Raw genomic sequence first — 18022 nt, forward strand, 5'->3', positions numbered from 1 at the left:
ATTCCTTTTTTTAATGTCAGCTTCTGTTCTACATTCTATTAAAAACTCGACCAGTGCTGGTCTTTCATTTAGGGACCCACATTTCTTTCTCTTTGCCTATACTCTGATATCAATCCCTGATAGGAAGGCAATCTCCAATCTGTTGTCCAAATAAATTCTTGGTGTCTTCCCATTCTATCATCTTTCCCCCCTCTAGGTATTTGCTCCCAATATCTTGCTTCCTTTGCCGGTTTTCTCCAATAAATTCCAGCCCCCTCTTATCTAATGTCTGTATCCCTAATTGCACTCATCCCTATCTGCTTTCTCCATTCCCGTGTTGGTTTAGTTCTTAGAATACTTTCTGCTATTTTACAGATATAATATTCTGCATGATTACTCTTATACTCTTTAAAGGCCTGCATCCAAAATCCCAGTCTCTCCTTGTTTCTTCAGCTTCCCAAGTGTTTCATCATCCCTTACCACTTTGAATTATAGTTTTCTGCTTGTGCTATGTACAGGAGTCTTAATTGTGTAGCTCTGAAATACCCCTTCAAATTGGGTCATTCCAATCCACCCTGTTCTACTGGAAGAATCTGCTTATCCCACTCGACTCTTGCAGTCTTCCCCTCCCAGATAGTCTTTCAGCTCTTTATTAATTTCTCTTCAACTTCTCCTCTGGTTGATAATAATATGCCTGACCTTTGTAGAAGACTAAAGGGACCAAAAGCATTTTAACTGCATGTATCTTACTATCCATATAAAAAGTCTTCCATTTTCTCAACTTTTGTATCCTCTTTTTAGTCTCTTCCTACATGCTCTTCGCTGCCACACTCAACTCATTTTTAACCCATACTTCTAAATATTTAATTCTACCAAGTCCCCATAAATATTGGTACTCCTAAACCAGTTCCTGTGTGGGTACACAATTGCCTTTGTTTTAGATTCATTAATTTTGTATCCCAAAAAGATCTGAAACTGTCTCAAAATGTTCCACAACACTGTAATGTCTTTTACTGTTTTTTTTTTGTCAGGTACAAAATAATATCTGCAAATGAAGCCAGCTTTTCTTGATTACCATACCAATTAAATCCTTGAATTTCTGAGTCCCTTATTTTCTTTGCCAGTGGTTCTAAATATAATGCAAATAAAGGGGAAAGAAGAGACCCCTGCCTGGTTCCTCTACTAAAGCAGAAATTATCGGAGAGGACCCCTCCCACTAATTCTTGCCTCTAATCCCTCCTAATCAACATTATTTTTTCAGGAAATGCAAATGCTTCCATCGCCCTGCACATAAAGTCCCAGCTTACTTTGTCAAATACTGTAAGACCCACCAACAACAATGGTATTTTCTTACATTCTGCTTCCCTCTGGATCATCAATGTTCTGTTAATGTCAAATATTTGCCACCCCTCCAAAAAAACCACATTGATCCATATCTATCAGTTTTGGCATTACTTTTGCCATTCTTTTACCTGTTATAGACATGAACACTTTATAATCATGGTTTAGTATTGAAGTGGGCCTGTATGAAGCTGGATCTGATGGATCTTTACCCTCTTTAGGTATTACAGCTACCACTGCTTTCTTCCAGGATGGTGGCACTTCTCCTGTTAAAATACTGTTAAACAAAACTTCCAGATCGTTATCAGTTTTTCCCTCCTAGCTTCCAAACTTTCACAGAAATACCATCTGTTCCTGGAGATTTCCCGTAGATTGGTTATACATTACAATTTGTATCTCATTTCCTCCTAGCCTGTTATTAATTGAGCTTCATCTACCTCTAACTCTGGTGCATTTCACTCTTCATAAACCTTCATCTACCTCTAACCCTGGTGCATTTCACTCTTCATAAACCTTCATCTACCTCTAACCCTGGTGCATTTCACTCTTCATAAACCTTCATTTACCTCTAACCCTGGTGCATTTAATTCTTCATAAACCTTCATCTACCTCTAACCCTGGTGCATTTCACTCTTCATAAACCTTCATCTACCTCTAACCCTGGTGCATTTCACTCTTCATAAACCTTCATCTGCCTCTAACCCTGGTGCATTTCACTCTTCACAAACCTTCGTCTACCTCTAACCCTGGTGCATTTCACTCTTCATAAACCTTCATCTACCTCTAACCCTGGTGCATTTCACTCTTCATAAACCTTCGTCTACCTCTAACCCTGGTGCATTTCACTCTTCATAAACCTTCATCTACCTCTAACCCTGGTGCATTTCACTCTTCATAAACCTTCATCTGCCTCTAACCCTGGTGCATTTAATTCTTCATAAACCTTCATCTGCCTCTAACCCTGGTGCATTTAATTCTTCCATAAACCTTCATCTACCTCTAACCCTGGTGCATTTAATTCTTCCATAAACCTTCATCTACCTCTAACCCTGGTGCATTTAATTCTTCCATAAACCTTCGTCTACCTCTAACCCTGGTGCATTTCACTCTTCATAAACCTTCATCTACCTCTAACCCTGGTGCATTTAATTCTTCCATAAACATTGTCATTTTCTTGATTTTCATATTTCTCTGCTTTACAGAGACTCTCACAGAATTTCAGAAATATTTCTAATACTTCTACAAGATCTCATTACCGTCTTTGTTATAGACTCCCAAAGTTTGTCGACACCCCTTTCTACTTTCTGTTGCCCGAGTCGTTGCACTAAAAGTTTTTCTGCTCTAGAATTATCAAAAAACTGTTGCTTAACAGCAATCTTTCGAAACTCATGCATATTATCAAGGCAATCCCTTATTTTCTGCCTAGCATTCTGCAGTTTATCCTCCTCTTGTTCTGTCAGATTTCCCCCATTCTGCAATACTTCAACATCTGTCAAGTCCCTCTAAATAATTACTGTTACTTCTTAACCACAGCTCCCTTTCTTTTATTTCCACACTATTTTTAAAATCCACCTTAATTTTATTCCACTCCTTATCTATATTTTAGAAGAAATTTCTATCCTCTCTAACAGCTCCTGAATAATCTCCAATACCCATTCCTTAAATTCCTCTCCTTTCAACAGGAAGGAGAACGCCAGTGTCTCATTTTTATTTCATTACCCTGTGATTTTATTTTAGCTATTACTGGTGCATGATCTGAAATAGTTACTGGGTGGATATCAAGACCTTCAATTATATGCACATGTTCTTGTGAAATCTAAATTCTGTCTAGCCTAGCCCAGTTTTTATATCTTGGGGAATAATATGTAAATTCACTCTGAACTCCTGTTACTGAATTCACATCTTCCATGCTAAATATTTTCAAAAATTTCTTCACAAATTTACCCACATTTGTTACAGTTTCCCTCCTCAACCTCCCAGACAGATCTTCATTGCTGCAAATCAAATTCTAGTCCCCACCTATAAGTAATATTTCTTGCTGAAAACTGATTATTTCTCCCAAAATTTTCTTAAGCTGCATTATAGCAGTTTTAGGTGTAATGTACATACATGCTAGTATAATCCTCCTCTCTTGCCAGTAGCCCCTTAGCACTACAAATCTGCCATTACTGTCTTTTTTATCTTCTATCACTATTGGAGCTCCTCTTGCAATTAATATATGTACTCCTCTTTTTCTTTGTCCCAGGTGATCTACTGAATAACCATCCTGAAAACTCAAATTCACATGTTCAGTCCTTTCTAACCATCTCTCCTGTGGGGTTCACTTTACAATCTCCTGTGGCGTTCACTTTACAATCTTGAAATACTGAAATTGCAAATTTCAGTATCTCGAGACGAAAGTGTCGAAAGTGCAGTTAATCAAAACTGCATTTGATAGAAACTGCATTTGATCAATGTGAAATTGTTGAATATGCAGTTGTGCTAGTGCATTATTTTACTTGTGGTTTACTGTGTCTTTAAGGTGTAGTGTGGTCTGGGATATAGAGATGGCTGCTGATGTGTGGTTATAATCAGAGATTCAGGTAAGGGTTTTAGGTAGGGATTTGGTATTATTTGAGTGTTTTGGGAAGTTTTAGGTGTAGGTTTGGGAAGGGAGGTAAGTGTGTGTGTGTGTGTGTGTGTGTGTGTGTGTGTGTGTGTGTGTGTGTGTAAGTGTTGAAAGTGGTAATGTTTGTACATATGCAATGTGTGTTTGTGCAACGTAAGTGTAGAGTGCATAGCAGTAGATTTGATGTCTTATTCTTTTTAGTGCAACCTCGGAGTTTGCATATATAAGTAACGGGAGTGTGTGGGGCCCCAAAAGGGGGGGGTGCAGGGGGCTTGACCCCCTGCTTATACATAGATTAGGTGGGTTTGCTTTGTGTGTGTTGGTTTGTTGTAGTGTGGGGAGGAAGATGTTGCATGTGTATTTGTTTGTATGGTGGAGGATGTGTTTAAACACAGAGCGTTACATACTGAAAATTCGATATTACGAAGTTTCAGTATTGTGATGTTCGGTTTTTTGAGGTTTCGATCTATTGTACTTTCAACACTTTTGTCTCGAGATACTAAAATTCGCGACTTCAGTATTTTGAGAGTGCAAAGTGAATCCCTCCTGTAACATAGTTATTTGCACTCTACATTTTTTTAACACAGTTCACTTATCTGTTTGCATTTATCTGTGAGGCCATTTACATTTAATAACATTAAAAAACATCACTGTATTAAAAAGTTATTATTCCCGGCTTTTATGTACAACACCTTTTTTGTTAAATGTCTAATTCCAGCTTTTGTGTTACATGCACATACTGTTTGGCAGGTTGAACTTTTATACAGTTGTTTCTTGTCATACACATTTGAGTCTATGTTACATCTTCTAAAACTTTGAAAGCCCTCAAAATAAAAAATAAAATAAAAAACACAACCCCAATACCCCCTAAAATAAAACTATGTACATCTTCCAATATTGAAGTTTTACCCCCCTAATAGGAACAAAAGTGTCAAACTGACAGCCCCACTTAGACTTGAGTTAACCTAAAAGAAAGGTTATCCACTTATGGTGCAGCCTGTGCTTCTATTAAGTGCTGATTGGTTTTGTCTTATCTTTATAGTTCTCCCATCTGGGAAAACCTCTGAATGTTCTCAGGACCTTAAATACCTTGGGAAAGCCCCTAAATGCTTTCAGAGAACATTATCTACTGTGGGAAAACCCCTGAATGCTTTCAGACATTATCTCCTAGCCATTTGTTTTTCTTTTTTTTTTCCTCATCCAATCACCCTCCACCAGACTGTAGCCAGTTTCTATCAGATTGCCTCCATGAAGAGATGAGAACCAGGCAGCTCGTTTCTCTTTATCAGAATGTTTCCATGGAAACACGAAGACCAGCTGCAGAATTGTTACTGAGCATACACAGATTTGGTATAAAAAAGCCTTTTATTCAATGTTCTTTTTCATTTACTTGATCTCTCTTAAAACGTGTTACTAAGTCAATCTAAAGTCTCTAATCTAGTCATAGCCCCATGCAAGAATGAGAAAAAGCCCATTAATTTTTCTTTTATCAGACTTTTTAACCAGGCGTTGTTTTATACATTAGTGTCTACGTTTCTTAAAACTGAACAAGAGAAGAGAGAAAAGAAGGGAGAAAAAAAGAACAGCAGCACCTGTTTACAATCTCCATTACACTTAAAAATAACTGGAAAAAAAACTACTTCATAGCATGTAAAGAAAACCACATGCCACAAAATTCGTACTATTTAAGAAAAAAATCTTTATTTACAGTTAACTGTCCCCCTCCTCCTCCCCTCCCCAAAGCACTTTTCCAAACATTAATGACATGAAGTAGGGCATATGCTTTAGAGACAACCACAAGTCCAACAAATTCTGAAAAAGTCTAATATTTCCAGATGTTCTTGTTCTATCATACCTGACAAATACAGTTATTAAATTCAGCTCTCACTTGAATTAGCCAAATGGCCTCCACAATCTCCATCATTTGCCCTTTGCTTGTCATATTTCAGTTTGTCTGCATCATTTCCACAAAAAGCACCACTCACATAAGCAACCATATTAAAATCTCCAAATACGATAAGACCCCTAAAGAAGTAAAAATTCTTGCCTGACAATCTTCTCTAACAAAGACAACCACCCCAAGCATGAAGACAGAAGGTATCTTAACTTCTTCTCTCCCAAGAAGTCAATGAAAACAGCAAGCATTCCATCACTGGCACTGAGTATATCCTTAAAATTTAACTGGGTACTCATTTAATCAACAGCTACTGCCCTTCTTTAAAGGAGAAAAAAAGATGTAATACAACATGTGGATCTAGGCAACGTATGTTTGAGACTGTCAAATGTATGTTTCTTGCAAAGGCTTCATATCTGACAAACTCTACAAAGTCGAAAAGCTGTAATGTACTTAATCAGATTACTAATATTTACATTCAATCAAGCCAAGTGTCATTGTATGTTAAAGCAGCTAATCATTAATGCCATACTCCAATCTGGGGAAAAAACAGGAACTACAATCCACACCCTACTAGGTTCCAATACAGACAATTCAAAATCCTTGGATATCACAAAGTCATTAGAGTCAAAGCAAAATTTTGATGCAGATGATGCCATAAACTTGACAACACAAAACCTTAACATTTGGTTAATTATCTCAAAATGTATAACAAAACTGTTTGCAGCATACATACATTTAACTGCAAGGCCTGTCTGCAAAAGGGCAGCTACCATGCTCTCAAAAATCCACAATAAGTATAAAAAAAGAGGCATGGCCAGATGGAAGCAATACCAAGAACCCCACCTCTCCAGAATAAACTAACTCCAATATGACCTGGCCACATATGCCAAACTCCTACGTTTGGTAACAATGTCCTACTATCTAACTAAAAGGCATTAAGAGAACCTCACAGTTCATCTTAACTGCATAACTACAAAATGTAAGTAACTGCATACATGGGAAGCATATTCCAATACATACAATCCCAGTCCTACATCAAGCTTATTCACTGGAGTACTGCAGCTCATGACACAAACAAAACAGTTTCTAACCTGGTATCATATGCAAATCTCACAGAAAGGCTCCTGGGTGCTATTAACATCTCCAAATGGTACAACCAAGATTGCATTGTACAGAGGAAGAAAAGATTCCCCTCTGGAAAGAAATATCTAGAGAACTAAAGGAACATGCTCAGTGACTTTACAGCTAGAAGTAAAATAAACCCACTATAACAGATCTAATAACCATTTTATAAAAGGCACCCAAACAACTTTCCATACAAGTTAAACATTAATATAGTTAATAGCAATGCCAAGTGAAACAGAAGTGCTTCATCTTAAGGACAATACAACACTGTCAGTAATTTACTAAAAAAAACACTAGCCCCCTAACAATAAACAAAAAATATACAATGTAAAAAGGGGGTGAAAGATGAGCTACGTGCCCTAAAATACACACTGCACACCAAGCACTGTATTTTGAAGCTAAGCATCAACAGACCACAATGCTTTGCCAGAGATGGCCTGCATCTGTCTGCTTCAATTCTTCTAGCAAAGGCTCTTGCCTCCCCTATAGTGCCTTTTTTAGGAAAGGTGACAAGGTCAAAACTACCAACACAAGAATTTCAACAAAACGCAAATTAAAGGCCATGCTGCTAAATGCTAGAAGTCAAAGCATGAAACTGCACACATTGTAAGCATTCTTAACCCTGAAAGATGCTGACATTTGCACAGTCACAGAAACCTGGTTAAAAGCTGCAGAGAGGATCCCAGCCTTACCTGGTTACTCATCCTATCATACATTCAGACCCCAAACTGTGGGTAGCAAAGCCAAAGGAGGTGAGTTTTAATCTATATTAAAGACATACACACCTCCAGGCTCTTCAGTCAGTATGAAGCACATGAGACAATCCAGGTGCAGTTAACCATTGACAACACCCCTATTCAAATCATAGCTAGCTATAGGCCTCCAAAATTTGACTCAAGCTCTCACTCTGCTTATCTGGACCTTTTCGAATCTATCAAGATTCAACCCTTTACCCTGATCATGGGCGACTTTAACTACCCAAACAAACTGTAAGAACTACTCATGTTAGAATACAAATGCCCAGAGATTCCTCGATTTTGTCAATACAAACTTCTTGGAACAGCTAGTCAATACCCCCACAAGAGGTGGTAATATCTTTGACTTGGTATTAACCAACATGAGTACCAACTGCAGCATCCCTACAGTTACCATCCTCCCTGGTAAGATTTGACCATAAAGAGGTCACAATCAAAGTTACCAACTCCCCCGACACCCCTCTAGCTAGGGTCAAACAAAAAGAATTCACCAAAGCGGATTACAATCTCCTGAGGGATGGTATAAACAGCTTCACAGCCCCCTGTCCCTTTGTAGGAACTGGCACCAATGTCCAAATCTACACCAAAATACTGTATGAGAATTTATACAGATGCATGGAATTAGGAATTCCCAACAGGACTAAATCATCCTCCGCAAGGAAGAGTAAACCTGTCTGGTGGACATCTGCAATAAACTATATAACAAAAAAAGAAAACTACTGCCCAGGACCAAGGAGGAGCAGGTGCCCAATTGGAAGCAATCTCTCCTTAGCCTGAACAAGCAAATAAGGGCACTAGTGAAACCCTCCAAAGCAAATTTTGAGTCCAAATTGGCCACACCTACTAGAGATAATCATCAGGATGGCACAGTGGTGCAGCAGTAGCGTTGCTATCTCACAGCACGAGGATCTCCAGTTCGATTCTTGGCTGGAATGCCTTCTGTGCAGTCTCTGCATGCCTTCCCTGCATTCGTGTGGGTTTTCTCTGGGTACTCCGGTTTCCGCCCACATTACAAAGACATGCATCTGCAGTGTTTCTTCCTGGGCCTCCACTGAAAATTTGCTTTGTTCCAAGTTGGACTTTCTCAGTAAACAAATGTTAAATAAGGTCTTCACATACGTCTGCAGTCTCAAAGGTAGCACCCATATCTGCTCAGAACTGGTGGTACAGGACACCACATACATAAATGCTGTAGATCTAGTCAACTTGCTGGCTGACAGATTCAGTGAAAACTTCACTCCAATGCCCTCCCCCATCAGTAACTCAGGACATCCCCAGTACCTGCCCCCCTCCCTTTATCTCTAGGGAACAGGTCATCACTCCCCTCTCAAAGGCAAAAAAAATACTGCCTAAGTGGGACCTGATAACATCCCAGGCTGCATCCTACAGGAACTTACACCATCAGGCACCCTCCTCAACCAAAACCTGAGTACTGGCTTTGTCCCAGCTGAGTGGATCACAACAGTAGTCATCCCTCTGCACAAAGATGGAGTGTCCACCAATCCAGGAAACTACAGACCCATCAGCCTAACTAGCCTGATCTGCAAGGCTGTGGAACAGATTATCCTGGACTTTATTAACAAGGACATTAGCAAACTCCAAACACTTTATCCCACACAGTTTGGCTTCAAGGGGAGGTTATGCCTGTTAAATTTCGTCGACTTCTTTGAAAAAGTCACCAAAGCCATGGATGAGGGGAAGATGGTGCACACCGCCTACCTTGACCTGGCCAAAGCCTTCGACACTATTCCCTACTCAGGCATAGTAGATAAACTTTCTCAACTAGGCATCAATCCATATGTTACCAGATGGTAGCAAACTGGCTCAGTGACAGAACCTACCTAATCAAAATAGGGGAAGCCACCTCAAGTAGTAGAACTGTAACGAGCGATGTATCCCAGGGATCGGTCTTGGGGCCTCTCTAATTGGGATATACTTTTCTGAGGTGCAGGCCAAAAACCAATGGGCTACGGCTGACCAGGTTGGCAGATGATTGCAAGCTGAGCACTGTCATCAAATCCCCTAGTGATGTGGACGTCCTCCAAGAGGGTCTCACCCAAACAAATGACTGGTGCCAGAAACATGGTCTCAAGCTGAATACCAAAAAAATGCATCATTCCCTTTGGGGAGAGTGACGTCCCCTCAAATGATCACATTAATAACAATCTAAGCATGCAATCAGTCATGAGGGATTTGGGCATCCAGGTTGATAGCAACCTGACTTTTGACTACCATGTTGCTTCCATTTTACGGAAAGCTTTCTACATGGCTCATCTTATAAGTAAGGGCATCTCATCCAGGAACGAGGAGGTCATAATATCCCTGTATTCTTCCCTTATAAGGGCCATTGTTGAGTACAATGACCCTTTTGGCATGTACATTGCAAAGCACATGCAGCAGCTGGAGAGACCATAGAGGTTCCTCACCAGGAGAATCCAGGCCCTCAAACATCTATCCTACACCGACAGGGTAAAAGCCCTGTCCCTCTACTCAGTTTCATACAGACTCCTCAGAATTGATCTCTCTCTCTCTCATACAAAGCAATCTCAGACTCTTGATGGGACTGCTGCATATCTGCAAGCTACGCTCTACTCAAGTAACCAGCACGCACAACTTCAATCTGGTCTGTGACATCAACAGAACTTGTTGACGGGACAGATTTGTGTCCCAGAGACTCCCCCATCTGTGGAATAGACTCCCTCTCCACGTCAAGCAGAGTACCTCATTATCCCTTTTTAAGTGCAACCTGGATAACTGGATGGGAAACAAAAAATACACCCCTGGGATTCCACCAATGTCCCTGTTGGACTGGGGCATCGGGTACTGACTTGGCTAAATATGGGCTAACCTCTTGGCTAGGCTCATAAGGACCTCAGGGCCAATAGCTGAGTAATTTCCCATGATCTTACAAAAATACTAATTATACAAATGATCGAAGTCCTCCAGTGTTTAACACCTTAGCATTTAGTATTTGTGGACCTGCTACCCCAGATAAGAGTGAAACTAAGTGGGGAAACAAGGCCCTATGATCTGCTTATTAAGTACGAAAGCTACGAACTTCAGACCTTACTCTATCCAGACATACAAATCTTGCTGGAAAAACAGATAATCTTCACTATGTTGCAAGATCCATCAGTCCTTTTACAGACAGTGACTACTTCATGGCTTTGCACTGTTCCAAGAAACCTTATTCCATTGCTGGAATAAGGATTGTTGAAATGCTGTTTCCCAGATCAACTTTACCACACAATGTTTTTTTTTATTTTTCCAGACCATACAAGCTCATAATGCATCAAAAATGGAACTACTTCCTCCAGCCAATTAAACACGTTGGGAAGCCATTAAATTCAACTGGACATACCAAGTTTAATTTTTGTACAGTTATTATACGAGGAGTTTCATAACAGGATAAACTTAAAGAGTTAATGTTGATTCTTACTTTCTGCCATTTACACACCGGTGATCCTCTGGGCCACACTGCTTTATTAACTTGTGTGCTTATGGGTTCATGTCAGTACACCGACAAGCGGAACATCGACAGTCACTCCACCGACACATGAAATAATCGAAACCGCAAACACGGACATTTAACAGGTAAGAGGTTTACATTTCGCTAATCATGCCTACCACACATGCATAACACTGCCACACTTACTAAAACATGGTAGGCATGATTAGCGAAATTAAAACTCTTACCTATTAAATGTCCGTGTTTGCAGTTTTGATTATTTCATGTGTCGGTGGAGTGACTGTCGATGTTCCGCTTGTCGGTGTACTGACATGAACCCGTGCTTATATGTCAAGATAGTAAGCATTTTAAGAATTATGAAATGTAGGGTCTTCACATCTTCGGATGCTTAGTGTCACAATGACATGTAGTTAAAATTCACTCAAAAAAAAAAAAAAAAAAAAAAAAAAAAAAAAAAAAAAACAAACTCAAAATTTTCAGGTTCCCAAGTTTTTCAGCAAACAGCACCTGGGCATACAAGATGTTCCCCTTTTACCTTTACAGCAATGCCTCAAACTACTACTCCTGGCATGATTATCCTGCTCTTCAATACGTGCAGTCAGGTATGTATTGTGTGCGAGAAGAAATGCACCTTTGCTTGCATTTCACACACACTGCTGTCTATCACAACCGTAGCTTTCTCTAAGACTGTAATCTATATAGTGTGTGAGAAGACAACTTACACTCATATCTACAGTCTGCTGCAAAGTACTTAGTTATTTTTTATTTCTTTTGTGGTCTTAACCAGAGCAAAAATCTCACTTTCTCTCAATGCAGGAAGGATGGCCTTCTTCAGCCAGGTAATGTGAAAGCTGTGAGGATCATTGAGAAAAGCTTGAATTTAAACAGTACCGAGCTGGAAAAACTGTTTCTTAGGCATTTTCAACATTCCTGTCTATTACAGAGGCCAAAAAGCTAGGTGACAGTTAAATCTGAACAGCTAACTGCTGTTGATGAATGGCAATGGTTTCTGGAACTACTTAACAGAGCTGGAACGTCTCTCTGTTCATGTCATAACCGTGTTCTGTAGGGCCTACATCAATGGTTTCTGGAACTACTTAACAGAGCTGGAACGTCTCTCTGTTCATGTCATAACCGTGTTCTGTAGGGCCTACATCAATGGTTTCTGGAACTACTTAACAGAGCTGGAACGTCTCTCTGTTCATGTCATAACCGTGTTCTGTAGGGCCTACATCAATGGTTTCTGGAACTACTTAACAGAGCTGGAACGTCTCTCTGTTCATGTCATAACCGTGTTCTGTAGGGCCTACATCAATGGTTTCTGGAACTACTTAACAGAGCTGGAACGTCTCTCTGTTCATGTCATAACCGTGTTCTGTAGGGCCTACATCAATAATTTCACTCAGTACTAACATCTCACCTATTTTCATTTCCTATTACTACTTTCCTTCTTACCTAACATGTGGATGTTACCTCATCCATTTCTTTCTAGAACATTCTACAACCTTGTCACCAACATTCCATCTCCCACTTGGGTTTACTGCAGCAGAGCTTCTGCTGTGCACCATATCTGCAAATATATCTTCTCTATAAATTCGATTCCTATATTTTACTATCTTAATATTTTTTCCAGTGTGTAACACCTTAGAATTTGGTGCTCACTGGTGTGCCTACTATAAGTTCTGAAACTTCACTACTTTTGTTTTAACTTTCTGAATCAAAATAGTTTGTTCATGCCACTTAAGACCCCAGACATGGCAGAAAATGGCTTCCATGGATAATCCATCATCACAGTTAACAAGAGGGGGAAAAAAAAGAAAAAAGGAAAGCCTAACAAGAATACAGGTGCTTTGTTTCAGTTTATAGAAATACATAATTCATCCATGTAGCTAATTATTTTTAACTGAAAGGTTTCATTTCAGTGCTGCACAGTACTAATATAATTCTTAGCGGATAAAAAAACTACTAGCGATGCATGCAGCAGAAACTCCTGCTCCTTCCTACCTCACACAGGTAAGACTGCTGGAACAATGAAAAGAATAAGGACATGCTCACCTGGAAGAGTTCCTCTCCACTCCTCATCTGCAGAAGATTAACAATGGCCTGTTCACTGTAAGCACGGACACTGGTGTTTTTGTCCTTGGTGTTGTCCAGTAGGACTTTTAGGAGTGGTTTGATCACCTGAGGCGGAGATGCACGGACTGGCTCTCTGTTTGCCCACCAGATCATCTTCACAGCTATCAGCCGGATATCACTGGACTGATGTTGAAGAGACTGAAAACAGAACACAGCATGGTTAGTAGAGAAGGCAGGGGAGCAGCACTGTGAGAAATCACTGGACTGATGTTTAAGAGACTGCAAACAGCATGGTTAGGAGAGAAGGCAGGGAAGCAGCACTGTGAGAGATGCAGGCAAGAGGGCTTGAGGCACGCACACAATAGTAGTTTCCAAAGTTTATTCTTCAGACTTTGCTTCAAACAAATGATAAAAACAATAAAAAACAGTAACCATAAAGCGCTTTTCGTCTCACCCTTTAGTGAGACTTCATCAGACAGTTGCAACAAGAATGTTTCAAACAGTAAATACAAATTCAAACCACATTACCTTCCTCCAAGCAAAAGACAAACCCGCCTAGGCAGTAGACAGGAAAAACCATATCAGAAGGCAGTGAAAACAGCATCATCAAAGGAAGGCGAGAATATTGTACCCATATTCTGTGGGCATCAACCAGTCTCAGAAACCACCATAGGAAATAGTACATTCGACCTGCATTGTACAAAGTTAGAAAGACATACATCTAGGACGTTTCTCCCTGGGCCTCTGCTGAAAACTGGCTCCGTTCCAAGTCGGACTTTCCCAGTTAACAAATGTTAAATAAATAAATAAAATAAATAGATACATTCCCCTGCATCACACAGGCTAAAACAGACAAGCAGAGGGCTCAAGTTTTGTGTGTGTGTGTGTGTGTAATTTTTCCTGTTTCCCTGCCTACCAACATTCAGGCTTTTCCCACTACTGTGGGTCTAACCTCTCTTCTAGGGGCTGACATAAGGGCCTGTTACACCCTCACATGTAGGTGTGCATATTCGACCTGCACCCTACAAAGACCTGCCACTGACATGGCTTGGTAGAGGCAAGAGTATCCCCAAGCCCATAGTGTGGCATGACATAACTCTCTTACCTGTAGGAACAATGCAGTGGGCCACACCATTTTCTCCACCCAGAATAAGTAAGCCAATGTTGGCCGTCCGCTCATCTCCAGCCTGGCTCTCCTACACTTGGGAAGCAGATAGTTTTCAGTAAGGAAATGAAGGTGTTTTAGCAACACTAAAAGGCAGCTTTATGGAAGGCCTGCTATTGAGAAAGCCTCTGATAAAAGTGCATTTAACATCCAGCTAGGTTAATAATTTGCCCTCTACTTTTTCTTGAAAACATGAAACAGTAGATAAATGAACAATTCAGTAGAAAGTTGAACATCTGTCTCTGATGAGAGAAGTAAATTCCATTAAGGTCATAAGATGATGATGAGACAACCTTTATGGTGTCTTGTGGACTGTTGGAATGCTGAGGGAATAGCAGACGTCTCCATAAAGTCTTTAACCAGACTAAGCAATATAGAAGCTAGACCACAGCAGGAAACTTCCAGCAGCTAACTCATTAGCACTGAAAGTTACACACCCCATATTCTACACCCTGAGCGCCTGCACAAAGAGAAGTGTTTTCATTTGGTCATCTGTGCAGTCTGGACATATAACCTAACAGCACCAACAAAACCTTGTGTACCTGCTCTGATGCAATTAAAAAATGCCTACAGTATGCCTCAGGCAGATACTGACACTTAACAGTATGCCTCAGGCAGATACTGACACTTAACAGTATGCCTCAGGCAGATACTGACACTTAACAGTATGCCTCAGGCAGATACTGACACTTAACAGTATGCCTCAGGCAGATACTGACACTTAACAGTATGCCTCAGGCAGATACTGACACTTAACAGTATGCCTCAGGCAGATACTGACACTTAACAGTATGCCTCAGGCAGATACTGACACTTAACAGTATGCCTCAGGCAGATACTGACACTTAACAGTATGCCTCAGGCAGATACTGACACTTAACAGTATGCCTCAGGCAGATACTGACACTTAACAGTATGCCTCAGGCAGATGCTGACACTTAACAGTATGCCTCAGGCAGATGCTGACACTTAACAGTATGCCTCAGGCAGATACTGACACTTAACAGTATGCCTCAGGCAGATACTGACACTTAACAGTATGCCTCAGGCAGATACTGACACTTAACTTGGCATCTGAAACAGCAGAAAATGCTGTCCGAGAACAGTACACAAAATAAGTGCTCGTGTGTTCAACTGCACTGCCAAATGTTCCTCCTTGATGGCTGCACGACTGGGAGATCTTCTCTGCTGCCATTATTAGCTCTGGCTGCACGACTGGTACATCTTCTCTCCTGCCATTATTAGCTCTGGCTGCACGACTGGTACATCTTCTCTGCTGCCATTATTAGCTCTGGCTGCATGACTGGTACATCTTCTCTGCTGCCATTATTAGCTCTGGCTGCACGACTGGTACATCTTCTCTGCTGCCATTATTAGCTCTGGCTGCACGACTGGTACATCTTCTGTCCTGCCATTATTAGCTCTAGCAGCACGACTGGTACATCTTCTCTGCTGCCATTATTAGCTCTAGCAGCACGACTGGTACATCTTCTGTCCTGCCATTATTAGCTCTAGCAGCACGACTGGTACATCTTCTGTCCTGCCATTATTAGCTCTGGCAGCACGACTGGTACATCTTCTCTCCTGCCATTATTAGCTCTGGCTGCACGACTGGTACATCTTCTCTCCTGCCATTATTAGCTCTGGCTGCACGACTGGTACATCTTCTCTGCTGCCATTATTAGCTCCGGCTGCACGACTGGTACATCTTCTCTGCTGCCATTATTAGCTCTAGCAGCATGACTGGTACATCTTCTGTCCTGCCATTATTAGCTCTGGCTGCACGACTGGTACATCTTCTCTCCTGCCATTATTAGCTCTGGCTGCACGACTGCTACATCTTCTGTCCTGCCATTATTAGCTCTGGCTGCACGACTGGTACATCTTCTGTCCTGCCATTATTAGCTCTAGCAGCTGACTGCACGGTCATCTCCGGCTAGTGCACTCCCATTACATTCCATGCTGTACAGTGTGTGTGCCTTGTCCCTGTTAGCATGTCTCCTAGCCACTGACTGGTTACAATTCTGTAAGTCTGGAAAATAAAGAATAAAAATACAAGGGCATATAAACACATACTCCTCAGTTTTGCAAAGAACTCCCAACAGAAGTCACAGGATGGAGGTGCACTCTACATAAAGGGGGTTGGAGGGGGACCCCCTCAGAGATCAACCATTAGAGCAAGTACATGTCTGTCAACATCTGACACTGAGAATCTTCTTTCTGTGGGTGAGTGAATGGGAAGAATCTGAAGCATGCTAAACCTCCAGGTAAGAACAGCCAAGAGAGAAAAAGGGTCAAAGTGCAATCCTGTAACATCAGCACACCAAAGGACACTCAACTCGTGCAGTCATGCTCCAAGAATTAACACTTGAAGGCATTAATGGATGAGTGGCAAAGGAACTTGTGTCGGCAATGAAGATGTTTATGAAACAGCAGTCTCCCTAGTGAGTGACCTGTAACAGCAACCTTTACTCTCAGTTTTCAATCCACTTTGAAAGGAATTATTTAGAAACTACAAGACACCGTCTCCCTAGAGCCAAAGAGATCAAAAGCTATTCCATGCCTTGGAAGTTAAGCACGTGCTTCACACATGGCAAAAACAACCTCTCCCTCCTCCCCCCATGGTTTGGAGATGAATGGACTAGTTTAATTCTGAGATTCCCTTAAGGTGAAATGTGGGTTGGTCCTAAGGAAGATTTAGTCCTGAAGAAAGCTTCAATACAGTTCCTTACAAAGGAAGAGCTGAAGCTCAAACAAGCTGTAAGCAGTGGTGACAGCCATCAAGAAACGCATCATCCAAAAGACTAAATTCAGTGCTGCCAAACCTGGAAACTCAAACATATGATAGGCAAGTACTTCAATCATGAATTTCAAGACCCATGGAAGAAAGCTCTTCAGTAAAGAATGAAAATGCTGAACCTCTTTAAGGAGCTGTTTAACAAGCCATTGTTGGGCCACAGTCCTACCACCATCCAGAACCTTTAAGGAGCTCTTTAACAAGCCATTGCTGGGCCACAGTCCTACCACCATCCAGAACCTTTAAGGAGCTCTTTAACAAGCCATTGCTGGGACACAGTCCTACCACCATCCAGAAGATCATGATAAGCAAATATGCCACTGCCATTTACCATTACGAGGGAATAACAAAGACCCAGATAATACAAACTTTGAAAACAGTCCACTTACAAGCTAATGGACTTGGCTGATGGATAATACTTTTACAGCCAGGAGGAAAACCTCTTCCACTTAGAATTAAATCTGATGACAAGAAGACATCCTGGCTTCTTCACGTCTGAGGCTCCTGCACGGATGTCAAGTAGGAACGAGATCTAAATCGGGGCCACGCGCTAACGTGGAGTCAGCCATCTCCCCCGCCGAAGATGTACATCTTTGGCTTATACTGGAAGGGTTTCTGCAATGCCACAAACCCAACAGTCTGAAACCACAGCCTTTCTGACCACCATGAAACAAAGTGGATTAGCTTTACCTCTTTTCTCAACTTTGCAAAATGGCAAAGAGTAAAGCAGAAAGGTGGGAAGGTCTACAGGACTATCATCTGTCAAGGGAGGGAGAATGTATCCACAGTCACCTTTCTCATGCTCTACAG

General features: G+C 41.0%; 1 protein-coding gene across 1 annotated transcript in view; it reads right to left on the minus strand.

Annotated features, from left to right (window-relative positions):
- GCN1 (GCN1 activator of EIF2AK4) overlaps positions 1–18022 on the minus strand; it is a gene marked incomplete in the record, with an annotated part of 2100248 nt that overhangs the window by 12702 nt on the left and 2069524 nt on the right. Inside the window, 1 exon segment of the mRNA XM_044068902.1 lies at positions 13230–13448. Coding sequence (XP_043924837.1) covers positions 13230–13448 — 219 coding nt within the window.

This window comes from Protopterus annectens, chromosome 4.part0 (genome assembly GCF_019279795.1).
Source record: "Protopterus annectens isolate FY-2018-M chromosome 4.part0, PAN1.0, whole genome shotgun sequence".
Classification (NCBI taxonomy): domain Eukaryota; kingdom Metazoa; phylum Chordata; order Ceratodontiformes; family Protopteridae; genus Protopterus; species Protopterus annectens.